General features: G+C 39.6%; 1 protein-coding gene and 1 pseudogene across 1 annotated transcript; one reads left to right on the top strand and one right to left on the bottom strand.

Moving 5' to 3' along the window:
- Positions 1–2638: 2638 nt before the first annotated feature.
- Positions 2639–11074, top strand: LOC139646787 (galanin receptor type 1-like). The gene is made up of 3 exons (XM_071522508.1): positions 2639–3304; positions 3423–3488; positions 10754–11074. The coding sequence occupies exons 1-3, from the start codon at positions 2639–2641 to the stop codon at positions 11072–11074; spliced, it is 1053 nt and encodes a 350-aa protein (XP_071378609.1).
- Positions 11075–22707: 11633 nt separating this feature from the next.
- Positions 22708–25262, bottom strand: LOC139646783 (E3 SUMO-protein ligase ZBED1-like; annotated as a pseudogene).
- Positions 25263–25709: the final 447 nt, after the last annotated feature.

The raw sequence follows: 25709 nt of genomic DNA, 5'->3' as shown, positions 1-25709 counted from the left end.
TATGGCTGAAGAGAATGATACAAGTCTGGACTACAGCATTATGGGGCTGTGCAAAATTATAGAAGTGTAATTATTGAGAGAATGAAATGACTGAAAAATACGTATGAAAAAAAACAAGAGTGTCTAATAAACGCAGTATATGAAAAGTGAAATTTTGTACAAAAAAAAAAGATATATGTATGCAATACATAACAAATAAGAAAACTAAATGAATATGTGAGTGTACAGCATACAGGATGTACAGGATGAGTTGTATGTACGTTATGTTCTATCACTTGACAATCTTTTTCTTTTGATCTCTGTCATCAATTGATTTTGTTCCATTTTGTTGTCTGTCTGACCTTTGAATGACAAATATGCTGACCATTTAGAGGGTACATTCAATCTAATCATGTCCAAATTCAGATAGATTGCTGTTTTGATGTGCGCTCTCCACTCTGTTTGTGGACTTATGGGCTCTGAAAGTCCGCTCAGCCTGACCTTCCAGGAGCAGAAACCATGTAATTATACCATCGTCAGCTACTGTATGCCTTTCAGCTCTGTTGCCGTCGTTGCTGGCAGAGCTCACTGAACTTATGCCCAATTTACATCCTCACACAGCTGAGTCCAACCTGACACAAAGCAAGAGAAAGGATGGTGAAATAATGGAAAGGAGGACAACGGACAGACAAAAGAAGTACGTCTTTTGACACGGAAACAATCACTGTACGTAAGGCCTCTGTTACGCAACCGACACTTGCACTTGTTGCTGGATGAAATTTTAAAAAGGCGAAATGCGTCAGTGTTATGTCATGGCAACGTGTTACAAGAATGCAGGAACAACAAGGATGCTTGACATCTAAAGCCTTTATGGAAGGTTTGGAGCCAGATGGACCTCACATCCAGGACAAATCAAGCTCTTCAGTATTTATTTGCCATGAGCTGATTTGCTCCCTGCACACACTTTTTTACTGCCACATTTGATTAAGTAATACTCCATGACATTTTCATATAAATGTCTATCTGTTTTTTGTACTCTCTATTACTAACTGATATAACACAATAATGATTCAGCCCTACTCATGAAAGCTGTCACAGGTCTTTACCCGGAAAAATCCTCTGGATTATAGGAAGTGATGTATACCTTTCCGCTTTGTTTGGAATAAAAAGAAGTAGTAGGAGAAGAACTGGGTAGTTAGCATGAGCAGTGATAACTACCATGGCTGAACAGACAAAGAAAAGAGTGACACCTACAGAAACTCAAACTTCATTAACAGAAAATCCAAGGAACAAGACGTCACAGTACTGGACACACTGTTTGATTGACAGGTGATCTGTGGGAAGTGCAGTGCAGAAACACCACAGCAATGAGCACTGAGCACTAAAGATGGAGACGAAATTAAAAAAAAACTAGGATTTTGAGGATTGCCACTTTAAGATCTTTTAACCTAAACTTTAATATACTGTTTTATAGGCCTACGTAATTGAAACTGTTTGCATGTGTCTTTTATGTTTTGAATGTAACCACTGTTTGTAAACCAAAAGTTGCATCATTGTATGAGATGTGCTCTATAAATAAATCTGACTTGACCTGATGATGTTCACTGAAGAGCATAGATTGAACATGTCCAATTATATGACAAACAGACCTTCCTTGTGGGCATAATTTCCGTGTCAATTTTTCTTGCTGATTGTTGTGTCTTTGCATCAAATGGTCAGATGACTCAGATCCTAAGAGCTGATCATGAGTGCCGCACTTGAACTCTGTCTTGTGGTTGTATGGGCAGCTCCCAGTGGTGAAGGAGTGTGTATGTGACTCTCCCTCCCTCAACTACAAACTATACTAACCCCACACCTTTGCTTTAAATAAGAATGTGTGTTTGTCAACTTGTTTGGTGAAATAAGGATTAAAAACATAGGGTAACATAATGTGGGGAAAGTAGCATAAAATCACAACACTGAACATTTTGGATGGCCAAGTTGATGTTTTGTGAATCGTATTTCCCTCTCATGAAAAGGGCTGTGGAATGACATTAAACTCTGTGGAATAAAACGCCAAGTTTGTTTGACAGTCCAGACAGATTACCAGTTGGTGATAGCAACATTTTCATCACATCTCCAAATTCTGACAATAATTTCTGAGTGTATCCAAGCAAGTGCTGTTGGCTTATTACATCCATATTGAAGTAACCTTGACTTCAGGAAAGTGGAAAACAAAACAAGTCTAGATATTTTCCCCATGTATTTCTTGGGAGGTGGTATACTGAGTGCTGACGTTACATGGCACAGCCCAACCCCCAATATAATGTGAGGAAAAGTCGAGGCGCAGATACGGAGCAGTTGAGCGCGGTGCGCAGACGCTTCAGGTGCGCACCGGGGGGACTCCAAGACGCACAGCTGCAAAACGGATAAACTGACTGATAAATGTTGTACACACAACTGGATGGGACTCGTTTAGCTGTTATATTACTTATATTGACGGATAAGATTAACAAAGCTTAGGATAGAGGGGTTTTGTTCACCCAAAATACAACGCCATGAGAACTCTCCGCCATAAAGCAGCTGGGGGACTTGCGGTGATGCGTGTGCAATGCATTTACGCACAGACGTCCCATCGGTGAATCTGATAAAAGTGTGAAGTTGATCTGGAAGAAAAAACATGAACGTGTCAGAGCTTGGCTTCCCTTTGGAAGAGCCGACGAACCGCAGCAGACTGGAGGAAGAGGATCAGAAACTTTTATTCGGGATCGGCACGGATAATTTAATCACGCTGCTGGTTTTCGGGCTCATCTTTACGCTCGGCGTGCTGGGGAACTCCATGGTGATCACCGTGCTGGCCCGGAGTAAACCGGGGAAACCGCGGAGCACCACCAACATTTTCATCCTCAACCTCAGCATAGCAGACCTCTCCTACCTGCTCTTCTGCATCCCTTTCCAGTCGACCATCTACATAATGCCGACGTGGGTGTTGGGCGCCTTCATTTGCAAATTCATCCATTATTTCTTCACCGTGTCCATGCTGGTGAGCATCTTCACCCTGTCTGCCATGTCGGTGGACCGCTACATTGCCATCGTGCACTCCAGAAAGTCCTCCTCTATCCGGGTGGCCAAGCATGCTTTCATCGGAGTGGTGGTCATTTGGATACTCTCTCTGGCCATGGCCGCGCCTGTGATGTATTACCAGAACATATTTCACAGAGGAGAGAACCACACCTTTTGCTGGGAAGTGTGGCCAGATCAAAACCAGAAGAAGGTCTATGTGGTTTGCACGTTTGTTTTTGGTTATGTGTTGCCCCTTCTGCTGATTTCCTTCTGTTACGCGAAGGTAAGCAAAATCCCTACAATAGGCTAAGTTTAACTGTTCACATGGTTCATGTTGATCAAAAGTAGGGCAATTATTTAACAATCAAAATGATATCTTACCTTTATTTCTTTGCTTACAGGTTTTAAATCACTTACACAAAAAACTCAGAAATATGTCCAAAAAGTCAGAGGCATCAAAGAAAAAGGTATGTATTAAACAAAACCTTTTGATGGAGGGTTGGAGGGGGGTGAGGCGTGAGATTACAGCAATCTAATTACAAACTTAGTGACTGTAACTAGTTATAATTCCTGAAAACATTAGATAACAGATGGGGTGCTTTGAAAACTATTGGCATAGTTAGTTGTTGAATTATTTGTATTGCATTTCACAGTCTAGTAGGCTGTAGGTGTTTCTTTTCTTAGCAGCCATATGATTACAGTAAAACAAGAGCTCATTATTATGGGCCATTAGGAGGGTGTGTGACAGTTTCATTGACCTATACATTATTCAGCAAGGGGCAAGGCTGCACCACATACACCCCCAATTCAACATCTGAACAGCCCGGCACAGGAAACTGTTTTCTTCTTTTTTAGGTAATTATTTAGTGACAAAATAATTGCATGGTGATGTAGAGTAGAACTCGAAATAGACACTGCATTGGTCTCTCATAGTTAATTTGGCACACTTGATCAAAGTGGCCAAGAGGAAATGACTGCCCTCTGTCCTTCATTATTCCTGGTGGTCATTTATCTCACCAGAGTGACAATGACCTGCTGCTTCCCACTTGATTGTTAATCTGTCTATCCATTGTTCGTTACAGCTAGTCAGTTTAGCAGCAGGAGCTGATATATTGTGCTAAAATGAGTAGGGTTAGACCTAGAATATATATATCAAGCCAATATTGGCTTTTTTATTAAATATCAGATATGGAACAGTCAATGTCGTCTGCTGCTGATATAATGGAGGTTCCTCTCTGACAACAGCTACATAAAACAATCTGCAATGATTTTTTTCTTTGCACATTTTATTTATTCATTTAATGTTTCAATGTTTTTCTGTAAGTTAATTCTTAATTTAAAGGCAGTAATGTATCCCAGAGTTTCCTCTACCATTGAATCAGTAGGGTGGGTCACCCTGCTTTAAAGAGCTGCTAACACTAAAATCATTTCATCAGTCTGGGTTTCAATGGAGAGTTTTAGTGTCTCATGATGGTCTAAATGCCATGCTGTTTCAGAGGCTTTTCCACCCTGATAAGAATAACATTCTGGGGGAAATGTTGATGTTTTTTGCATGAAAATGGTCAAATTTGAAAAATATTGAATACTGACACAAAGTATCAGAGATCGGCAACATCAGTCTAAAAATATTGGTATCCATATCGGCCTTCAAAAACCTGTATCGGTCTAACCCTATACTGTAGCGCCCTGGGGGAAATGTTGATGTTTTTTGCATGAAAATGGTCAAATTTGAAAAATATTGAATACTGACACAAAGTATCAGAGATCGGCAACATCAGTCTAAAAATATTGGTATCCATATCGGCCTTCAAAAACCTGTATTGGTCTAACCCTATACTGTAGCGCCCACAAAGAAACCTGGTCTGGGTGCTAAAGGAAAAGAGGGGTTGGTGAGAATGTCTATGGTTTGCTGGACACCTCCAACACAGATGCTTTATTGAATCAGGCTTAAAGCAACAATTCAAACAGTAAATTCTGATATCTTGATGATTTACTGTAGAATGCCCTCATTCACTCTTTAGTGTACCGATGAGGTGAAACTGATCTGCAGAGGGATTGTGAGAATGACATTGACAGCTTTATGATAGAAGATAAATGGTTGGCAAACAATGCATATACAGTACAGTAAAACTAGCCTGTACTGTATATCATTACCTTGGTACTTATTGATATACTGTAAATCACGTGGAAAGAGATAGTATGCACACACTCAACACTAACAAATCAGAGTAAGGTATCAACAAATGAGAAATCACGTAAACTGGTGTAATGCTGCCAAAAGTGATGCTATACATTTAAAGCTGCAATATGCAATTAAAATAAATAAATAAATACCCGTCTTATGAGCCTAAATCACAAATTAAAGATGCAACAGAGAAGAAATTTACATCAGAGGAGTGTGCAGTTTACTCACCTTACTGAACATGATTTCTGGGAATCCACAGCATTTGCAAAACCCAGTACAAAAGTGGCGCCATATTGTTGACATACATGATAGAGGTAAAACTATCGTAGCACTGCAGCTGAGACTGTTGAACAAAGTTTTTCTAAGTAGTTGTTTTTAACTTAGTGAATTAATCAAAGACAACATATAAATAAAAGATTGGTTTAATTGGTTGTCTTGATCCCTACACGATCGATGAAACTAGTCTAAGTCAAGACAGCCCAACTTTACTGGTGTTGTGCCAAAATTTATAGAGTTTATAGTTTTTCCCTGGCGGCATGTCCTCACTTTGTCTCTGATGTGCTGTTTTGCCGTTGCACAAGGAAATTTTCTTGGGGGAAAAGCACTTAATAAATAATGCTTGTTGTTTGAGATAAGTGTGATCTTCATTCACTTTGAAGCAAATAGGTGCAGTAGGTTGCTTTCAATGGGCAACTTTAAGTTTCCAAAACATTGTTTTACTGTATGAAAAGCCAGCAATAGGAAAACATTCCACAAATATTGAAATGATGTTACCTTCTTCCCTGGTGTGAAATTGAGGTGAAGACGCTGGCAGGGGAAACACATTTTTTAGACTCTCTGGTTGCTTAAACTCTTTAAACTCTTTGGTTGCTTTCTCTTCATGTTTCCTAACATGGAATGCTGTAAAAACTAACCCAGCCTTTTCATTGCTGTTGTTACTGTGCCCATGTAGAACACAGCATACCATAATTGTCCCACTCTTATGGCTAGCTAGCGATAGCTATGGTTTGTTAACAATGCTACACTGTCACCTGGCTGTAACTAATGTCAACAATTTGGCCACAGTGATTGATACGAGCTCTTGCAAATACTATTATATGATTGCAGTCCTCAAAATTCAAACAGGCTACATTTTGCTGCCATTTGGAGCCGCCAATGTACAAAAAGTGCAGCTTTAAAGGTTCCATTTTGTGTAAAACAAGATTTCCCTTGCCTCTTTGATTATAAAGGAGTTGGATGTGCTATCTAATCATTGTGAAAGTATCAAAACGCATGGTTGGCAACTAAATCCACACAATCCATATTAGAAAAGCGAGCCTCTATACGAGCCGTTTGGACTTCCGTAACTTTGTGGCGTCACAAAGTTTCGCTCATCATTTTTGTAAGAAATAATAGGCTAACAAAGTGTTTTTTTCAAAGCAGTTGAGCGGTTGTCATTGTTTATTACCGGAGAGATTTCCCAGCCTCTTGCTGTTTGTCTGTGGTGTCTCACGTTTCACTCTTGAAACGGTTAGCCAGTCAGAACAGAGGGGTCATATCAATGAGCCTTAAAGGCACAGAAACAGCCTGTTCTTGGTAAGGCTCAGAGAGATGCTGGAAAATGAATGTGTGAAAATGGATTGAGAGTGTTTTTGGCACATGACACCACACAAACAGCTTTTAATGGACCTCAAGACATAAAATAAAACACTGGAAAGTGGAGAATATGGGACCTTTAACCGGACAATTTGATGAAAATCAAATGAGACAAATGAAAAAACTGCACAGGGGCAGTGTCCATGGAGCAAAGAGAGACAAGTTGTTCCAATAAACATTGCAACATCTGTTTGTGCACTCCACTTTTGGTCTTGGCAAGCTCACTGTAACACCAGGCCTGTGAAATGTAATGTCAGTGACAGCTGTGGAGAGCAAGGTTGCTCTCTCCACTGTTCTGAAATACATCTAGACAAACTTCTTATCAGCCTTCAGCACACGGCAGGAAGCAGGATACTTCATGAACTGAAACAAGACAAACTACAAAATCAGAACTAATATCTCTGACATTTGGTTGAAAAGCTTTATTTATGGCCACTGGTTAATGCCCTTGGGGATGAGCGGTGGGGTTCATTTTCCTTGGCAGTCAATAATGTTTTTAATGGATTCTCAGTATAGAGCCAGAAGTTAAGAAGCCACTAATTAGTAGGGTTAGGAGTTTCCTCTCAATCACACGAGTCAGGCATGCAGATGGCACACAGAGATGGTTATGGATAATTATGAAAACTAATATTTTTCACCGTCTCCCTGAAGTCTGAACTCTCATCACTAACAGCATCTGCAAATTGAAGTAGAGAATGGTTCATGCTTCAGAAACCTTGCAGCTTCTCTTTGACAGAGATGTTCATCTCAATTTACTGTAACTACACCGGTTAAATAAGGATAACTGAGTGATTGAATGAAACTGAGTGATTGAATGAATGAATAGTATCACTCAAGTTTCTCAGCTACATCTAGGATATTTTGTACTTTGCATTACAGGAAAAATCCACATTAAAGGAAAAATCCACCCTCAGACACTCTTACACTGTTACACTGTCAATATCATCAATCTGTGATGTTCAGTGCATTCCAGGAGTTATTTTGTGATGAAGTGTTGCAATTTACTTTTTTGGTAAAAAAAAAATTCACTTTCCCTCAACCTGCCTTGTACACTTCTACTTCAGTTAGTGATTTACAACAACATGTCTTGTGACTGCATTGCATTCTGGTCTATTGAGGCTACTCTTAGTGGAGAAACTGGTATCTCTTCTTCTTCAATGATGGGTTTCTCCCTCTATGATCGTCTGTGTAAAACAGTGAGTCTAGAGAGAAGCTCTTGCTCTTTGATTCTGAGACACCAAGACCTGACGTTTACCATTGATGTTTTAGATAGCTGAAACATTTTCTGCTATCAAACTCCATTGTAGCTGCTCGAAATATCTTAACGTGAAGTAACATTATCTACTATATATCCAAGGGAATAAGAAAAATACACCACCAAACAACAAAATGGACCCAGAAATACAAGGGACATCACCAATAGCTGTGTTTTAACAGTGCTCGAGTGTTGTAGGGTGGATTTTTTTTTCTATCCTGTGCCCTGATGTTCAACTTTGACTTGGATCACTTGAATACATTACTGAACCCGTGAAATGCTAACTAAGAAGATGGATCACTATAAGGTTAATGTAGCCTCAATATCAAAAAATCTTGACAGCTGACAATTAATTATTTAACACATTACTGTGGCCCGCTTACAGCTTTCGACAAAGCAGGGTTACAAGAACAGCGAGTCTGGTGGAAGGGGAAAGGGTGAAAGACATGAATTGTATTATTTATTTATTTCTGTGGCAAAACTGCTGTTTATATTACGCTAACTGATGGCTCTCGGGGGTTTGAGGTGGAGTTATGAATGTTTTCTTGAGGATATCCAAACATTGCCCTCAACATCCTTCTCCACTACAACTGTGGGAACTTCTCCATAGTTACTGTGTCTTTGTGTGTGTTTGTTAGGGTTAGACCGATATATATTGGGCCAATAAATATTGACCTCTTATTAAAAATCCAATATGGGCCAGTCAGTGTCGTCCAGCTCTGATATGATGGATATGATGCAGTTTGATTACACATTTATTACATTCAATACTACCATGGTTGGCCAAACTATTTTGTCAGGCAAAAGCTTAACCTGAATCAATTCAGGTTAAGGGTTCAACATCTCCCTCCTTACACTCATAAAACCCTTGCGTTTTGGGGTAATTTTCAGTAGTTGGATCAGATTATGTTCTGACTTCTAGCCGAAGTTCTCTTGGAAGAGGGTAGAGACCTTCATTTTCAGGAGTCTCAGTGTGGTTGATGCAACCTGAGTTCAGATGGCATTGTTCTCACCTGGCTAAACATACTGAACTAAAGGAAGAAACACTCCAGTTTGAATAAACTGCTGCAAACATGTTTGGTGTAAGCGCAGCCTTAGTGTGCCTTGGTCTAAATACTGTCAGAGGCTTTTCCACCCTGACAAGAATAAAGATACTGAAGATCATCACAAAATGTTGGTTATTGGCCGTTTCAGTCCAAAAAGTGCAAAGTCAAGTCATAAATACAGCAGCCTCATTTCCACGCCATACACTTTACCATTCTGTCCGTCTCACTCTTCCTGTATCTCTCTCTACTCCTCCCTCCACTCCATATGTCACTAACACCCAGATCAGTTATGTGATTTGTGATAGTTACATTCATAGCTTTCCTTACGTGTCATAGCAGGGAAGGCTGGCGCCGTTTCTAATTCATTTCAGGCTCCTCTATATTTTTTACACTAGTTTGTCTTTACCGTGCTGTGAACCAATTAGATCAGCTGTAAATCCACTCGCTACCTAGGAATGCAGTGGGGAGGAGCAGCAGATTAGGATCTGTGTAATTGGCTTTTTTTGATGATCCTTTCCAGCTGTAACCTTTGGCTTTACTGACAGCTTTGGCAAAATAAATAATATCCACCACTTCCCTCACAGACACTGTAGGAATATGGTTTTGCCATGTCAAGTTATCCAGGGATGTACAGGGTGAACCCACCTAAATTCAGTTTACACCCCTTTTTAGCCTGAAATAAAACTTTATGACATAAATTAATAGTACATATAGGGCTTTTATGGGGAAAAAGCATAAATTAATGTTTCTCTATCTTACTGTAATGTTATATCTCAGCAATACACAGATGTTCATGACACATAAAACCTTGAGCGGCAGTCAGTCTCTCATTAGGTGTTCAATGTAAGATCCATCGCAAATGGATCTGGATGGATGTTAACGGACACCAAAATTATCCATGTGTCCCTGGTAGATCATTCACTCGCGCTCTGTGCTAACACTTTAGCATACACTATGTTGCATGGTAGCATGTGGTAAACAGAGAAAATAGTCCCTGGTAGAATGAGATATACTGTAAAGAAAGTACAAAGTTAAATAGCCTATCATTAACATGATATAGATGATGTAGCCAGGTTTACTTTTGGAACTAGGCTATTTCAGGTGAAAGTAGCCCCTGGTAGTTCAAAATTACATTATTTTACATCATATTTTGTGTAAATTTGACCAATTTCCTGCACAAAATAGCCAGATTACTTACCATTTTAGAGTTCCTACAAGTTCTCATTTTCTCACTTTTGAGATAATGCTAATGGCCCACTATCACTCAACCTAGTGTTAGCATGAAGCCTACTATCATTCAACCAGGTGTATGCTAAAATATTAGCATACTGTCAACTCAACCTAGCGTATGCTAAAGTGTTAGCATGGAACCTACTATCACGCAACCTAGTGTTAGCATTGAGCACCAGAGAAAATGATCTACAAATGGGGTCTTTGTTCTCATCTCTTACTGTAATGGGTAAGTCTTTCAAAAACCTTGTGTATTCCTTTAACACGAATAAAACTTTAACTGGACTAGCTTATGGTTTGTAAATGTAGCCATTTTTGTCCTCGAGGGCACTGACTATATGTTCCCTACTGCTCTCTCTTCTCCATTCCTCATGTGTGAAGACTGCTCAGACAGTGCTGGTCGTGGTGGTGGTGTTCTGCCTGTCTTGGCTCCCCCATCATGTTGTTCACCTCTGGGCGGAGTTTGGGACCTTCCCGCTGAACCAGGCCTCCTTCGTGTTGCGGGTGGCCGCCCACTGTCTGGCTTACAGCAACTCCTCCGTCAACCCGGTCATCTACGCCTTCCTGTCAGAGAACTTCAGGAAGGCTTACAAGCAAGTGTTCAAATGTCAGATCGGTACCAGCGACTCCCCGCTCAACGACATCAAGGAGATCCGCAGCAAGGCGGACACTCCACCCTCTACTAACTGCACCAACGTTTGACTGACAAGGTGCAGCTGGTGATATGAAAATAATTTCATTATGGCAATGTGCTGCATTTATGACTGTCACATTGAGACAAAATCTTCAGACATGAATGGATGTGGATTTTTTTGGTGTGGGTAAGTATGGTTGCTCGTGTATCAGCTACAGCTGCACTGTTCCACATAAGCGCTGTTTACTCTACCTGCACCACTGCGGCTACTGGACTGTAACAGAGGACATGACAGTGATGCGCCCTCTGAACTGCAGTGATTTTGCTTGTAGCCATTATTGCATATACCATTTCATTATATAATTTCAATGCTAATTATTAATACAAGTCAACACATGAGAAATGTGAAATTACTGTCCTGTGTCCTTTCAGATTCTGTCGAATTGTCCCAAAAATATTATAGTTCTCCATTGCCAATCAAATATTTCCAAGAACAGCAGTTTTTTATTTTTTTGTTGAGGCTTGTTTGTTGAAGTAAAAATATTTTCTTTCATTGTTTGAATGTATAATGTCAAGCCTTTCTGTCTGAAGAGGAGTCACCACTGTACATAAGGGAAAATTTGCCATTGTGCTCAGTGTGAGAAAAGCTTGTATTTTAAATAGATATGGTTGTAAATATTAAAGACTGTTTGTATCTTTCACTTGCCATTGGCATCATGATAAAAACTGATATTCATATATGCCTGTGAAAGCTTCATGCAAAAAAATGTACTGTGTTGACCCATTTAAGACTGGTAGAATAATTAAAATAGGATATTCAGTTATTGGCATGAAAATCCAGGAGGGGCAAGGGACATGGCCGTTTGTTGGTGAGGTCAGGTACATACATGGGAGGTATAACAATTGGAATTTCTCAGCAAATGAGAATCACATACAAAAAAAATACATTGTATTTCCTTCTAAATACCCATGTGAAGAGCACATGAACAATATTTCTTATTTTTCAACAGAAAGGACATTCTTTAATATTGGTAAGGCAACAACTTTCTTGATATTCACATTCAGCTGGTAATGAGTTCATGCTAGAAAAGCTAAAGATTCCTCTTTCGAAAAGTCATTAAAGTTGATATGTAGAAGCAAATACACACTGTGCATGCCGCTGAGTGTGAGAACATGCAAGAAAGTTGCTTTTTTTTACTCTAGGTTTCTTGGAGAGGATTCATTTTTTGTTTCGCTTTTTATTTATGGATTTATTAATTCACTTATTATCGACAATATTGTTTGTATTTGTCTGCTAGTCAGTGCTTTACTAAGGCTGTCTTGATGTCTTGATGTCTCCTCTCACTCTTATCCTGTATCAACTCAGCAGTGCTGTTAAACTCAAATAATTTAACAAAAAGAAAAAAAAAACTTGTTTTCTTCCTCTTTCTTCTTTGATCTCCCTGTGTTTGAATTGCAACATGTGACATTTTAGAAACTGTTACTGCTTTCTGGAGTACTCTGTATCTTGAAATGTTATTTTGAAATATATCCATGCTTTTGATTGTGTCTTTATGCAGTACAAATTAAAGTGGATATTACTGTAAACTGTGCCATTTCACTGAAGAAATCTTTTTATTCCATACCTGCTTGCATTTTTCTTAGGAATGAAAATCCCTAAAAAAGTTTTCTGATGTCTTATTGAAGCCTTCATTTCTAGCAAAGGAGGTTTTCTTTAGCCTCACTGATAACAAGGACCCACAGTGAGTGTCATGAAGCAGCATATAACTCAGCAGTATTGCAGAGAGGAGGCGAGCGAATGATCCTGGTTCATAGGGGTGTTCAGAGATATTCTACTATTTGTATTTGTATCTGTATTTGTTCACCGACCACATTATTTGTATTCGGATAAATCTGGAACTAACCCTTGCCATTGGTTTTACAATGACATCAATAATAATGACGTATAAAAACACCAACTTTGATCGTATGTATGCATAAACATAGGCTACGACCATAAACAACATCACGAAACAGGAAAGAAAATCTCCACCCTGAATTTACTGTATGTTAGTAAGAACTGCATGAACACTGAGGGAGGCTAAACAGTCAATTATAAACACCTTCATTATGAACTACCTTATCCTATGATGTGAACATCTGTACAGGGATTCAAACCAACACCCTGCTGTACTGAACAGACTCAGAAGACAGACAGGGATTCAAACCAAGTCCTCCTCGCAAAGTCTATCAGCAGAGCAGATCAGACCCGCCGGGACAAGAAACAGAAAAACTGACCTCACTAATGTGAAATTAGTAATCAGTATAATTAGACTATTCCCGGAGTAAACAGAAAACGTACAAACAAGCAACTCTCTCTCTCTCTCTCTCTCTCTCTCTCTGACTGTCACTTTCTCTCTGTCTGTGTGTGTGTGTGTGTCTCTCTCTCTCTCTTTCTCTCTCTCTCTCGCTCTGTGTGTGTGTGAAGCAGGCACCAGCGGATTGACTGGGGAAAGAAACAAACTCTGCCTCCTTCTCATCTTACATCAATGAAACCGGTCAAGTTACAGTATATTCAGTTGAATATGTTTCCTCTGCGATTATAGGCAACATTCAAATGATACTGAAAAATTTTGGAAGGAAACCTAACCGTGAGTGAGTGAGTGAGTGAGTAACTAAATGGGTGAGTGAGTGAGTGAGTGAGTGAGTGGGTGGGTGAGTAATTGAGTGGGTGAGTGGGTGAGTGGGTGAGTGGGTGGGTGAGTAACTGAGTGAGTGGGTGAGTGAGCGAGTGAGCGGGTGAGAGATTGAGTGAGTGAGCGAGTGAGTGATTGAGTGAGTGAGTCTCATTGGTTGAGCTAAACTCAATGGGCAGAGCCAAAGAACCATAGTTTTTCTGGCTTAAGTCCCGTTAGACTGAAGCCCAGTGAAAAAGGGAAGCGGTAAGAAAAAACATATCTCATTTGTAAATGGCTACACTCACAGAATGCTGATAGATTTCTGAAATGTTTCTCATAACTGACCCGTTAGAGACCCATTAGAGAATGAGTATTAAGACATGAGAAACAAAATGAAAGAGTTATGTGAGAAGCTTATCAGAGCGAGACAATCCAAGGCTTGTTTCTCAGGAACAGATAAGTAAATGAGAGGATTTTGCTTTGGGTAGCACTCATGCTACTTATTGAAAAAATGCAATCTAGTCATACTAAGATATCAATTGTTTACTTACCTAAATATAGCAAGCTAAATATTCACATTTCAGCTATTGAAAACTGGTTGTTTGGTTAGCTGTAGGATGATATTAGATGCAGACTAAATCATTTGGCCTGTAATTATGGCCATAATATAATTTTTCGGGACAAAATGACAGAAAATAACGATAACGACAAAGTGTGGGCAGTCCACAGATAACCCATGTGGGGCTCATTTGATTCATAATTATTCTCCTTTTGTTAATGAACCACACTGTTCTGTTTTTTAGTTAGAAGGATGTGGGAGCTATAATTGCACAGTTCATCTCATCTCCAGAATCTGACAAACACCATTGTTTTGCATGTTGTGTGTGTTTTGTCTCCCTCTGATGATTAGCTTTAGTTTTAGAACCCACTTTCTGGTCTACTACACATTATTTTTAGACGTCTGATTCATAATGCTTCTTTCTTGTGAACAAAGGATATATTACCAGGTATCTTGGCATCACAATACCTTAAAACCACTACAAAAGCACAGTAAATGGCCTCCTTGCTCTTACTCATCATCATATTTTCTGTAGTTTTCCTTCCATTTCACATTTCCACACAGTGATGAATAGCACTCTCTCGACAGGAGGCAAAGGATATGATGTGAAAAACATCAACACTTAAGTTCACTTAGTCAGTCACTCATTCTCATTCTCATTCTCATTCTCATTCTCTCAGTCAGTCAGTCAGTCACTCACTCACTCACTCACTCACTCACCAACAACTCCACATAAACAACAATTGCTCACTCTACCCACATGCAGACAGTGCAGCCTCATTTCCTCTGAATACACTGTTATCTAACTGACATTGATGGAGTGAAAATAGGTTCAGGTTCGTTTGGCTGAGCAGTGATGGAGACCAGAGCAGCTGAGAACAGAGAGATATAACAGAGAGTAAGGGAAAGGATCCATTGCATAGTGCATATTGCTGTATTTACTCTTTGAAATGGTTGATTTGATGCCTTTAAGCTGCCATCAATACCTTGAAAAGTAGACATGCATAATTTATTGCATTCTTGACTAGATTTTGCCAATCCCATACTGTTACCACATAGACACCTGTGCAATCTGTTTACCCTGGTTTTACGTAAGATGTCCATTGAATGAACAGCTCCTTGCCAGACTAGGCTTGTTTTTCACAAACATCATTCTACATGGACTTATTTTCTTTCTCACTCTCCTGCAGAAGGTGCACGGATAATTTCATCTCAGTCTTCTGCACCTTTGCGTTTTTTACTCTCTGCCCATGATTAACAGTAACATATGGTGCTTGGTGCATTCAGTAATGCTGTTTGCTGAAAATCTCTTTAACTGAGAGAGCAGGTGAACTTCAAGCTGTGAATGTTTGTGCTCTCGCAATTATGACTGATGCATTATTGGCGGGGATGTGGTTAGTGCACAGCATGTAATAACAGGGGGAAAATGTTTTATGAATTCTTTGAGTTAGATAAGGTGAATTTAACTGGAAAGATATACACCTCAGTCTAGTAAAGGCAGTAAAGCAGTAAAGTTCATTGATCAAATGAGCAATGGCAGTGGCAGAGGAATTGCCATGCAATGCTTTAATTAATGTTTTATTCTTTTCAGTGTGTTCTATTAAATGTGTCAATATGTACAAATATTTCTAGAATTTTAAAGTGAGACAGCATTATACATAAAGACATGCTGGATTTTTTTTCTGTGTTGCTTTGCTTACTCATTCCATGCTCTTTGAGGTCGCTGTGAACGTGATACATGGGCACTGCAAAACGTTCCAGGGTGAAATACCAATTACCTCAGCTACATTTCTATTCCCAGAAAGACATTAGGGAAACAGCATGGGCTTTCCCAACTGGAGAGCACATGGGCTGACTCGCAAACACATAATACCCCAGCTTTATATGGCAACAAGCGACCTTGCCGTCCATAGAATCAAAGAAGAAGAATCTGAAAAGTGTAACAGATTCATTTCATTTCTTCTTGTTACAGAACCAGGAATGATGAAATGTGTTTTCTCAGGTAAATAGTGTTCTTTTGTAACCCTCGGATAAAGGTCCAGCAATGAATGAACTAAATAAGTAAAAATGAAGAAAGGAGAAGTAAATAATTCAAAACCAAATGTTTTAAGACAGTTGGTGCATCTAAATTAAACATTGTATTTTAATTATTTTTGCTTGCCTCTGTGCCTTTTAAGATTTCAGTATTGACATTCTTCACAGTCACAGTGGAATGACAACAGCAAAACATGTGCAATTAGTCAATTAGTGCAGATAGCAGTGCTGGGAAATATGTTTTTCCTAGTGGGTGTTAGCAATCCAAAATGATTCATTCTTTGTGTTTTTGTCAGTATTCAGCAGTTTCGGTCAACATGCCAAAGAGACATTGGCAGTCAACATAAATCTGTTTGTACACGCCACAATCTAAAAGCAGGCAGCGTTGAGTGTCCATGGACGAGGTACAAGAATGTACATGATCTCAACTTTGCAAAGCTGAAACAAGAAGTTAAATCAGATGCACTAGAGCAAATTAGGTGCTTTGAATTCATGTCAGGTTTAGCTGTCCGTGGCTACAAACGCAGAAGAGGGTCCTAATGATAGCTTTAATTCCCTGTCCTTCACACCACTGGTGAGAAATAAGCAAAGCCTCATTGGCCTGGATGACTGCACCTACTGTACTATCTCCAAGCAGTCAGGCTGGAATACTAATGCCCTGATTATACCTGAAGGATCATGGGGCACCAGAACCCCCCAAGGCCACAAATGGCACAGCATTATGTTATCAGTCCAGGCTCAGATGTGCCTAATATTTTCAGCCATATACAAAATAAGAAATTAAATAGGTAAGACATAATAATCATATTTAGTGATTCAATTTGGGTAGAGGCCATGCACTACAACCCAGTTTAATTAAGCTGAAGCTACATAATTACTATACAGAGAATGATCTATTTCAGAAATCTGTTTGTGAAGGTATGGTAAGATTTGAGTTAGAACAGCAGTCAATAACTGATTGATCAGTGCAACTATATCAAATAGAGGTAGACTGTGATATTGATGCTGCTGCAAGCAAAGTTCCATGAATAGTTTTTTATTGAACTAAAAGGTTGAAGTAAAAGATAAAGTTTGATCATGTTTTTATTATGCCTCTTCAAAAGTGAATAACATAACAATTAATACCCATAGAATACCCATTCTACAGTGCAATTTGCATTTATTAAAGCAAAACAAGCTCTCCCACAGGCCCCGAAGCAAGAGAGCCAGGACTTATCTCACATATAATCTGGAGCTGCTTCATTAAAGAGAATGGGAGTGTGACTTTGTCAAGCTGCTTGACCTTTACAGCCCAGTCTTAAGTACAGATCCTGTACAGACCCACGGCGCATGTGTTCAATTCTATGCACTGAAGCACTGCAACACTGTTAAAGTGCCTAATTCCACTAACGTTAATTAAATACCACAAGGTAACATTAAAGGCACCTACTGTTAAAATATGCAGGGCAGCGAAGACGAGTTACTGTCTGCAACTCCTCGTTACTGTCTGCAACTCCTCGTTACTGACTGTGGATTGTTAAGTTTCACTTTGGTTTTCACACCAGGAGACTCTGTGGATTGAGTTCAGTGCTGCTGGTCTGCTGTCTGTACATCTCCAAATTACAGACATGATGTGCTGCGACATCAGGCACATTAGAGATCGATTTAGATCAATTTCTACACACTGACCAACTTTTGATTTTGAGCCTCTGTATGGAAAACACTGCATCTCACTGTCAAAAACGCCCTCATCATCATCCCATCTGACAAAGCGCATCATCTCACCAAGTGTTAACTGACTGACTGCCTGCCTGCCTGACCTGAATTTGGCTTGTGATGCCCTCGGCTGCGCCATGGGAAAAATATATACTGTATATGTTTTTGTTATAGTATTTTAGGTATTGTATTTTAGATATAGTGTTACCTTACGTAAATGTTGTGATTTCCCTTTTCTTTAACTTTTGCTTCTGATTTTAATTTTAATTTTAGCATTCAGAGACTACAGATGAAAACTAGCCCCTCTGGCACATTCACATTAATGTTTATCACTGTCCCTGTTAAATAAACCAATAAAATAAAATAAAAATCCATTCCATTTGTCTAATTTTTACACTGTTAACTGTATGATTACTTTGGTCTGAATTTTTTAAAATAGCTTGCCAAACTATCAGTAAAGTGATTTGTAAAATGCCTCTTCACTTTCAGAAACCTAGTGCTGGTTCACTTGCAACTCTACTCAACTCAACAGGCTTTTTTTGCACATGTACATGTAATGTACTGTACTATAGATTGTAATTTACCCATCATACCGTTGATGTTACAATATAAGGCAGCTCTGGGCTGGCACCTCTACCCAGGGAGCTTTGCATTAGCGATGCATCAATGTCCACTTACACCCCTTTTGGCTCCAAATGTTGGTAGACTAGACTTCAGAAATTACTAAAATAGTCAAAATGGCAGAGTCAAGATTATACCAAAGCATATTGAATTCATCAGGAAAAAACGTTTTCTGACAAATGACATTTTTTCTCATTATCATGAGATCTTTTCTTGATATGAGGAAAGAATGACAAGGCTTAAGTTGGTTTCCATTTCACAGCTTCCTATTTGCATGTTGAAGGAATTTAATGGAAACCAAGATCTGCTTTTAATCCCATAAAACATGGCAATGAAAACATTTTTCACTTCAGCTATGTAGAACAACATATTTTAACAGCATTCAGTCAAAATATGTTACATATTAATAATCATGACATAAGTAGTCACTATGTTATCAGTGTAGTCTGTCCAAAATTCTATAATTATTTGGACCATTGATGCAAAAACGATTTCTAACTGTTATTGTCTTGAAAGGATGTGTTTTAATCGCTTTTTGGATTCAAATGTTGGAGATTACTGTTGGCCCTGTGTGTGTGTGTGTGTGTGTGTGTGTGTGTGTGTGTGTGTGTGTGTGTGTGTGTGTGTGTGTTTGACAGCAGCGCTCTCGGTGACCTGAGTATGAACGCTCTACAGTGAAGTAAGTGATGAAATTTTCAACACAATGAATCATCATGATGGCAAAAACTTGGAAAATAAACCTAATTTAAACCTTTAGTTTAGCTAGATTTTGCAGTAGCTTGGTGGATTTTTTAATAGTTTATTACTTTTTGGTCATTTTGATGCATTAACTACTGCAACTGACCATTTTAAGACAAGAATATACACATATTGAACTCCTTCCTCTGGTCCTTTTTTATATTGTATTGGGAAACGTGCCTTTTTTGTTTCAATTAACTCTGTAACCTTTTCTTTTAGTACTTTTAAAACAAGCAACAATTTACTGTTAAGTAGACTTTCACATTCGTCATTTTACTTCTACTTGAGTGAAAGCCTATAGCTCAGAGCCAAAGTGGTTACTGTGTGGGATGTTTCTATGTGAAATCATGCAGGTGTCAGCTGCTGACCTGCTGCTGCGTTTCTGTGTTACAGAAAAGCATTTCTTCTCCCAAATTGCAGCTCGACATCTCACTTACACCCTATGCCCAATGTCTTCATATTATCTCTATTATGCAGTATGGTTCCCATCTGCTAAAAGCTTTTAATGTGTGTGAATACAGCAAGGAAAAAGAGAAGACAGGAAAGAGCAGACAGCTGATTTCACAGAAATACACAATGAAAATAATATACTGCAGATGGTAATAATTGCATTTTATCACCACAGAAGCACATGTAATATATTCAATGATCAACCTACCAATATCTTTACACTTGTTGGTAGTGATTACTACATGTCCACTGATGTAAATTTTAAATGCAACAGTCATTATGGTGGTGACCATATCTGCTTTTGAAATTGAAAGAGAGAGAGAGAGAGAGAGAGAGAGAGAGAGAGAGAGAGAGAGAGAGAGAGACTTAAACAGAGACTGTCTAGGCTTGCTCAAAGATTTCCCAATCACAAGTTATGACACTGGCTGAGAAAAATCATAAACAAATCAACGTTGATGCAAGAGTCTGTAGAAGAAGATGGACGATATAAAGTTAGGGCAGTCATTAGGCTGGAATGCACCAGAACGGCGTTCCAGGAGTGAATTTGACAAGGGAATGCACATTGCAGTTAATTTCTTTTCTTCAATCTCAGTGGTTGTGCAATGTTTTGGGCGTTTAAACAAGTCACAAGCTGTAACTTTTGCTGCTTTTGAACACAGCAACTCTCTCAATCTATGAAATTACCTCCGGCCCATCATGGTGCTTCAAAAACAGACACTCCATCCAGCCAGGAAGCCGCACAATCCACTGACAGGTACAAACAGTTTATTCTGAGCCGCGGAGCTGCAAATTTGTGTTGTGAAAATGTCAAGAAAGAGGAAATGAGAGATTCGGCCATAGTTTCAACCCAATGTGAGTGATGACAGTGTGTGAATTCAACTTATTTGAATTGGTGATTTTCCTTGGCGATTTTCTGAACTGGCTACCTAACACATTATCCATCCTAGTAACTGAAATGAATAAATTTTTGCTAATGTTTCCATGCTAGCTAACATGGCAAAGAGATAGACCCTGACAAAGGGTCCTGTGCTGCTCCATTAAGAATTCTCCCTACAGTTGTAGAGGTCTATAATGAAAAATCTATGTTTAATTTCACTTAGTCAAACAGATTTCTGTAATCCTTCACTTGTCTACTTTCACTGCGCTGACATGTGCTACTTCTCCTATGCACAGACAAACATAGTTTTAGACATAGTTAAAGACAAGTATACCCAAAATCTCCACTGTAACAAAAGTAAAGATGACCGACAGACGCCTTGACTTTTTCACCGGTATTGTGCATCCAAGCACGCTGCTGCCACTGGTGGCCGAAAGGTAGACTGCAAGATTTTGCTTCGATTGAGCGCATCCACCACACAAAATTGTTGCAGTCGACCTTTTGAGACGTGACTTTTTGAAAGAGATATGTGTCAGTGTCGGCACATCGCAGGCGGTCTTTATCTTAATTCAAAGAAGAGAGAGAAGAGAGGTAAGAGAATGACAATGAAAGTACTGCAGGTGGTCAGACAGCAAGACTAAAGAGGGCAGTGTTATGTATCACGATCACAGAACTCTTCAAAAAGTTGGAAAGGACTTAGAGACCAAGACCCAGTTCAAAAACCACTGGAGAAACCTAAGGACTCACACATGTATGTAAGTAGCATTGAACACATGTACATGGAATATCAGATTACTTTTCACTGTGATAATTATTGCCATTTTCATAACCATTCAGCTTTATGAGCAAATTCATTACATGCAGCAATATAATTTATTAATAATACATTATGTATATACATTATGTCAGTATTATTAGAATTATTATTATCATTATTATTATTATTTGATAAATATGATAAATAATACACTGTATTGTGAAGATTTTCTTTAGCTTATATTGTGATGTGTATAGAATTACTGTCTATATTCTGCTGGTTTTTTTTCCTACTTGTTCCACAACTTTTTGGAAGTTGAAATTCATTTTGGGTCATAATCATCTCCATTTCTTGTGATGGTGTGGCTCTGAATCAGTGCACTCAAGCAGGATACCCAAATATGCTATTACAGGAAAAAAATCCAGTCGGAACGGAAATTTAATTGAGCTTTAATTCTTCCTGCGCTCATCAAACATCATTGTGGCTAGCGATCATTGTGTCACGCATATTGATGGAAAATGTAAACAAAAATCATTATTAGGGCTGTCAATCGATTAAAATATTTAATTGCGATCAATCGCATGATTGTCCATAGTTAATTGCAAATTAATCGCACATTTTTTATCTCTTCAAAATTTACCGTAAAGGGACATTTTTCAAGTTTTTAATGGTCTTATCAACATGGGAGTGGACAGAATATGCTTGCTTTATGCAAATGTATGTATATTTATTATTGGAAATCAATTAACAACACAAAACAAATATTGTCCAGAAACCCTCACAGGTACTGCATTTAGCATAAAAAATATGCTCAAATCATAACATGGCAAACTCAAGCCTGCTAAATTTGACATTACTTTGACTAAGTAAGGTATCTCACACAATGTAGTGTGTCCAACCTTTTTTTAAGCATTAACACAAAACACCGGACTGAAACAATCCAGGGACCCGCACAGGTCAAGCATTTACCAATATGCTCAAATCACAACTCAAACTCAAGCCCAAGAACGATGCATCTCAAAAAACAGACTCATTGTACAACAGGTACATTGGTCAGCTAAATTTTCCATTACTTCAGTATAGATCAAAGATCACTTGCACTTCTAAAGCAAATCACAATGTAATTGTGTCCAACCTCACATAAGGAAAAATAAAGGCTCACAAAAACATCCCCTTGTGCTATTTGGGATCAAAACAGGATAATACAGAATAAAACAAACAATAAATAAAGTGAGCAGGAAACAGTGGAAAGGGAGTATAAGAAAGAAAATTACAGAAATAGGACTCTTGGATACTGCAGTTAGGCTATACTTCTATTTCTTTGCACCGAGCCAGTTGCTTAAACAGACAAGTCTGTTTACATTGTCGGATGACAGGGCAGCTCGCTTCTTCTGCACAATATGCCCAGACAGTGAAAATAAACTCTCACATGTTACTGATGTGGCAGGTGTTGCCAAGTACTTGCGTGCAAGGCAGGCCAGCTTGCTTCTTGTTTGGACCACCACTGCTGGGGACAGTCTTCCATGCCAATAGCAGGCTCTGCCCTGTAGCGCTCCACACATTTCTCAATGGAGTCCTCCTCATCATCAGAGTCAGACTCTAGGGCAACCATGAGAGCTGCTCTTTTCTTAGGCGGCTCAGACATCGCTGGTTGCTCCGGCTGTGCAGGCTTCTCCTCCCTGAGCAAGGCACTGATTGAACCCCACACCTCAGCCCTCCCAGGTCTGCACAGACACTTGAGGTCCTTAAACCTACTGTAGGATCAAGTGCTGTCGCAATCCTCAGCCATGTGATGTTTGTTTTTTCCTTGCGTTTCCCCATGTCTGTTGTGAAGGTCTGCTTGAATTTGACCATGTAGGCTGAGTCATCCTCACAGATCTCCATCACTCGCGATATATGGCACAAAGTAGGCAGCACCACTGGGCATGAAACAAACTTTTCTCCTCCGAGAAGTTTAGTTATGTACCTGTAATAATAGAGAAAAGCACTTCAGTTAGGAACTTGTTACATTCACCCACACAAGGGCTGAGTGGCATTGAACATCAGCAAGTGGAACATGATTGAAAATAGTCCCTCAACTATAATCCTGCCTTTAGACCCAGAAATCACAAACTACTAGGCGGCGGGTGGGTGTTTCATTTGGGGAAGCTAATTTTAAACACGTGATGATTGAGAGAAAACTATCCATATGCCTATAGAGTAGCCTATTTGTGTCAACACATATATATGAGAAGTGCAGAGTAGCGTGGAGAGGGTGGTCAATTTTGCAGGTTAGTCTATTTACTAGCCTACTAACCACTAAGAGTGGGCATATTTAGTTTTTCACACACACACACACACACACACACACACACTCTCTCTCTCTCCCTACCCTCTTTCTCTCTTGCCCTCCCTCATCTCTCCCTCTCTCTCTCACACACACACACACACACTTCTGAAGACCCACTTTGATTAAGAAACACACGTTGGCTATCAATGAGAGTATCAATAAATTTCCTGCAGGGCTCCAGCACTGTCTCCAACCTCTGCAGTTTCTCCAGCTCAGCTGTTGATGGCATGGCGACGTTGGTTGTATGTAGGGCCAGTGCAGCTCTCAGTGGTTGTTGGTTTCTCTGCACACGCTTAATCATCTCCAGGGTAGAGTTCCATCTCGTTGACACGTCCTGTGTGAGTGACTCTGTCTTTTGACCATTTGCAATTTGCTGTTGTTCGAGCTCCGTCGCGTTTGGTGGACTATGTTTGAAATGCCCCACTACTTTTCTGCATTTTGCTAATGCAGTGTCAAACGAACTGTTCTGCAGAGACAATGTGATGGAGCGTTGGAGGCTGTGCGCTGCGCAAGGCAAATGCTCAAACGGGAGTTGTCTGATGTTGATGCTGATGTTCAATGTTCCACTGTTTTGCTACTTGCATAAAGTGTTCGGCGCACGCTTCAGCAAAATGCCTCCACTCTGTCTTCATCATACTATAAAGCAAGGAATCTCTGTCTGTATGTGTGTCCTTCGCATATCTCGAGAACTGTTCGTCCGATCTACTTCACACTTGGCAGGTGTATTGCTGGGAACCCAAGGACGTGCAGTGTCGGATTGGACACTCGACACGTTCAATATTAATAAACTTTAAATAAACAAGCGAACAGCGCTCTGTGCAGCAGCGGGGCTCAAAGCAAGCGACTGGAAGCGCAGTGTCGAGTGTGAAGTTGTTTGGATGAGCGGTTCTCGAGAAAGCTGCAAGCAGCGATACCGGAGGCCAAGCAATCGGCCCGTTCCGAACAGGCATGTTTTGAATGGCACTGCACTAGTAACAGTCAATGCATGTGACCAAAGTTCCCACTGCTTGTCAAAATAATGCACTGTTACCCCAAGGTAACTGTGATTGCTGAGTGAAGTCCAATAGTCCCCGGTGAGCGCAACCGTCGTAGCCTGTCCCAACTCCTCTGCTACTTTTGCTTTCTGGTCTTCATACAAGTTGTGTCTCTTCGATACGGTGGTGGCTCTCGAAGGTAATTCATAAGTGCAGTCGTTGGATGCGATCCGAATTATTTCACGCAGGCCCTCGTCCCCCTCCACAATGTTAATTGGCTTGCAAGCTGTAGCCACCCATTTAGCTATTGCTGTTGAAAGCTTGCTGCTTGTAGGTTTGTCCATGGGTTTCCCTCGCACACTATCGAGCGTGGTCTGCCGCAAGCGAGATGCTAACAGGGCTGGCTGCATTAGCTGTGTGCTTGGCTAGCAAATGGTATTTAAGACTAGATGTAACTCAATTCACATCAACAGTAACTGCAAATAACTTTGGTCTTGTCAACAGACCCATCTGGCAGGGCTTTGTAGCTGAACTTGCCATTCAAAATACTTTTTTCTTTATCCATTGCTTGCTAGTTGCCATCCGACTTGCAGTACCTGCGTTAATGCGTAAAAAAAATTTGTGGCGTTAAAACAAATTTGTGTTAACGCATTATTATCGTGTTAACTTTGACAGCCCTAATCATTATTTAAGAACCTCTAATTCAATGTCAAACGTTCCCTTTAACCTTTTCAGAGCAATTTAAAGTAAAACCAGATGATATTTCTGTCTTGGCTTTATCTGGAAAACCATTTTGTGTTCAGAGAGAACTACTGGGGATAAAAGTATCATCTAAATTAAGCCTTTTTCTCATTTTTTTCTCTGAAAAGTTCAGTCAGAAAAATTTTATTAGATAACCTGTTGATTTGACCTATGCTGACTTTAATGAGTCATAATCACTTTTTCATTTTCAATAGTGTAGTCTACTCTCAGTTATTAAGCTAGGAACTGAAAAGCTTGATGGAAAATGGGC

This window comes from Centroberyx affinis, unplaced genomic scaffold, assembly GCF_046629955.1.
Source record: "Centroberyx affinis isolate AG114_WGS23_722 - 3 ecotype Tasmania unplaced genomic scaffold, CSIRO-AGI_Caff_v1 ptg000997l_1, whole genome shotgun sequence".
In the NCBI taxonomy this organism is placed as follows: domain Eukaryota; kingdom Metazoa; phylum Chordata; class Actinopteri; order Beryciformes; family Berycidae; genus Centroberyx; species Centroberyx affinis.
This window is presented reverse-complemented; position numbering and strand designations above follow the sequence as displayed.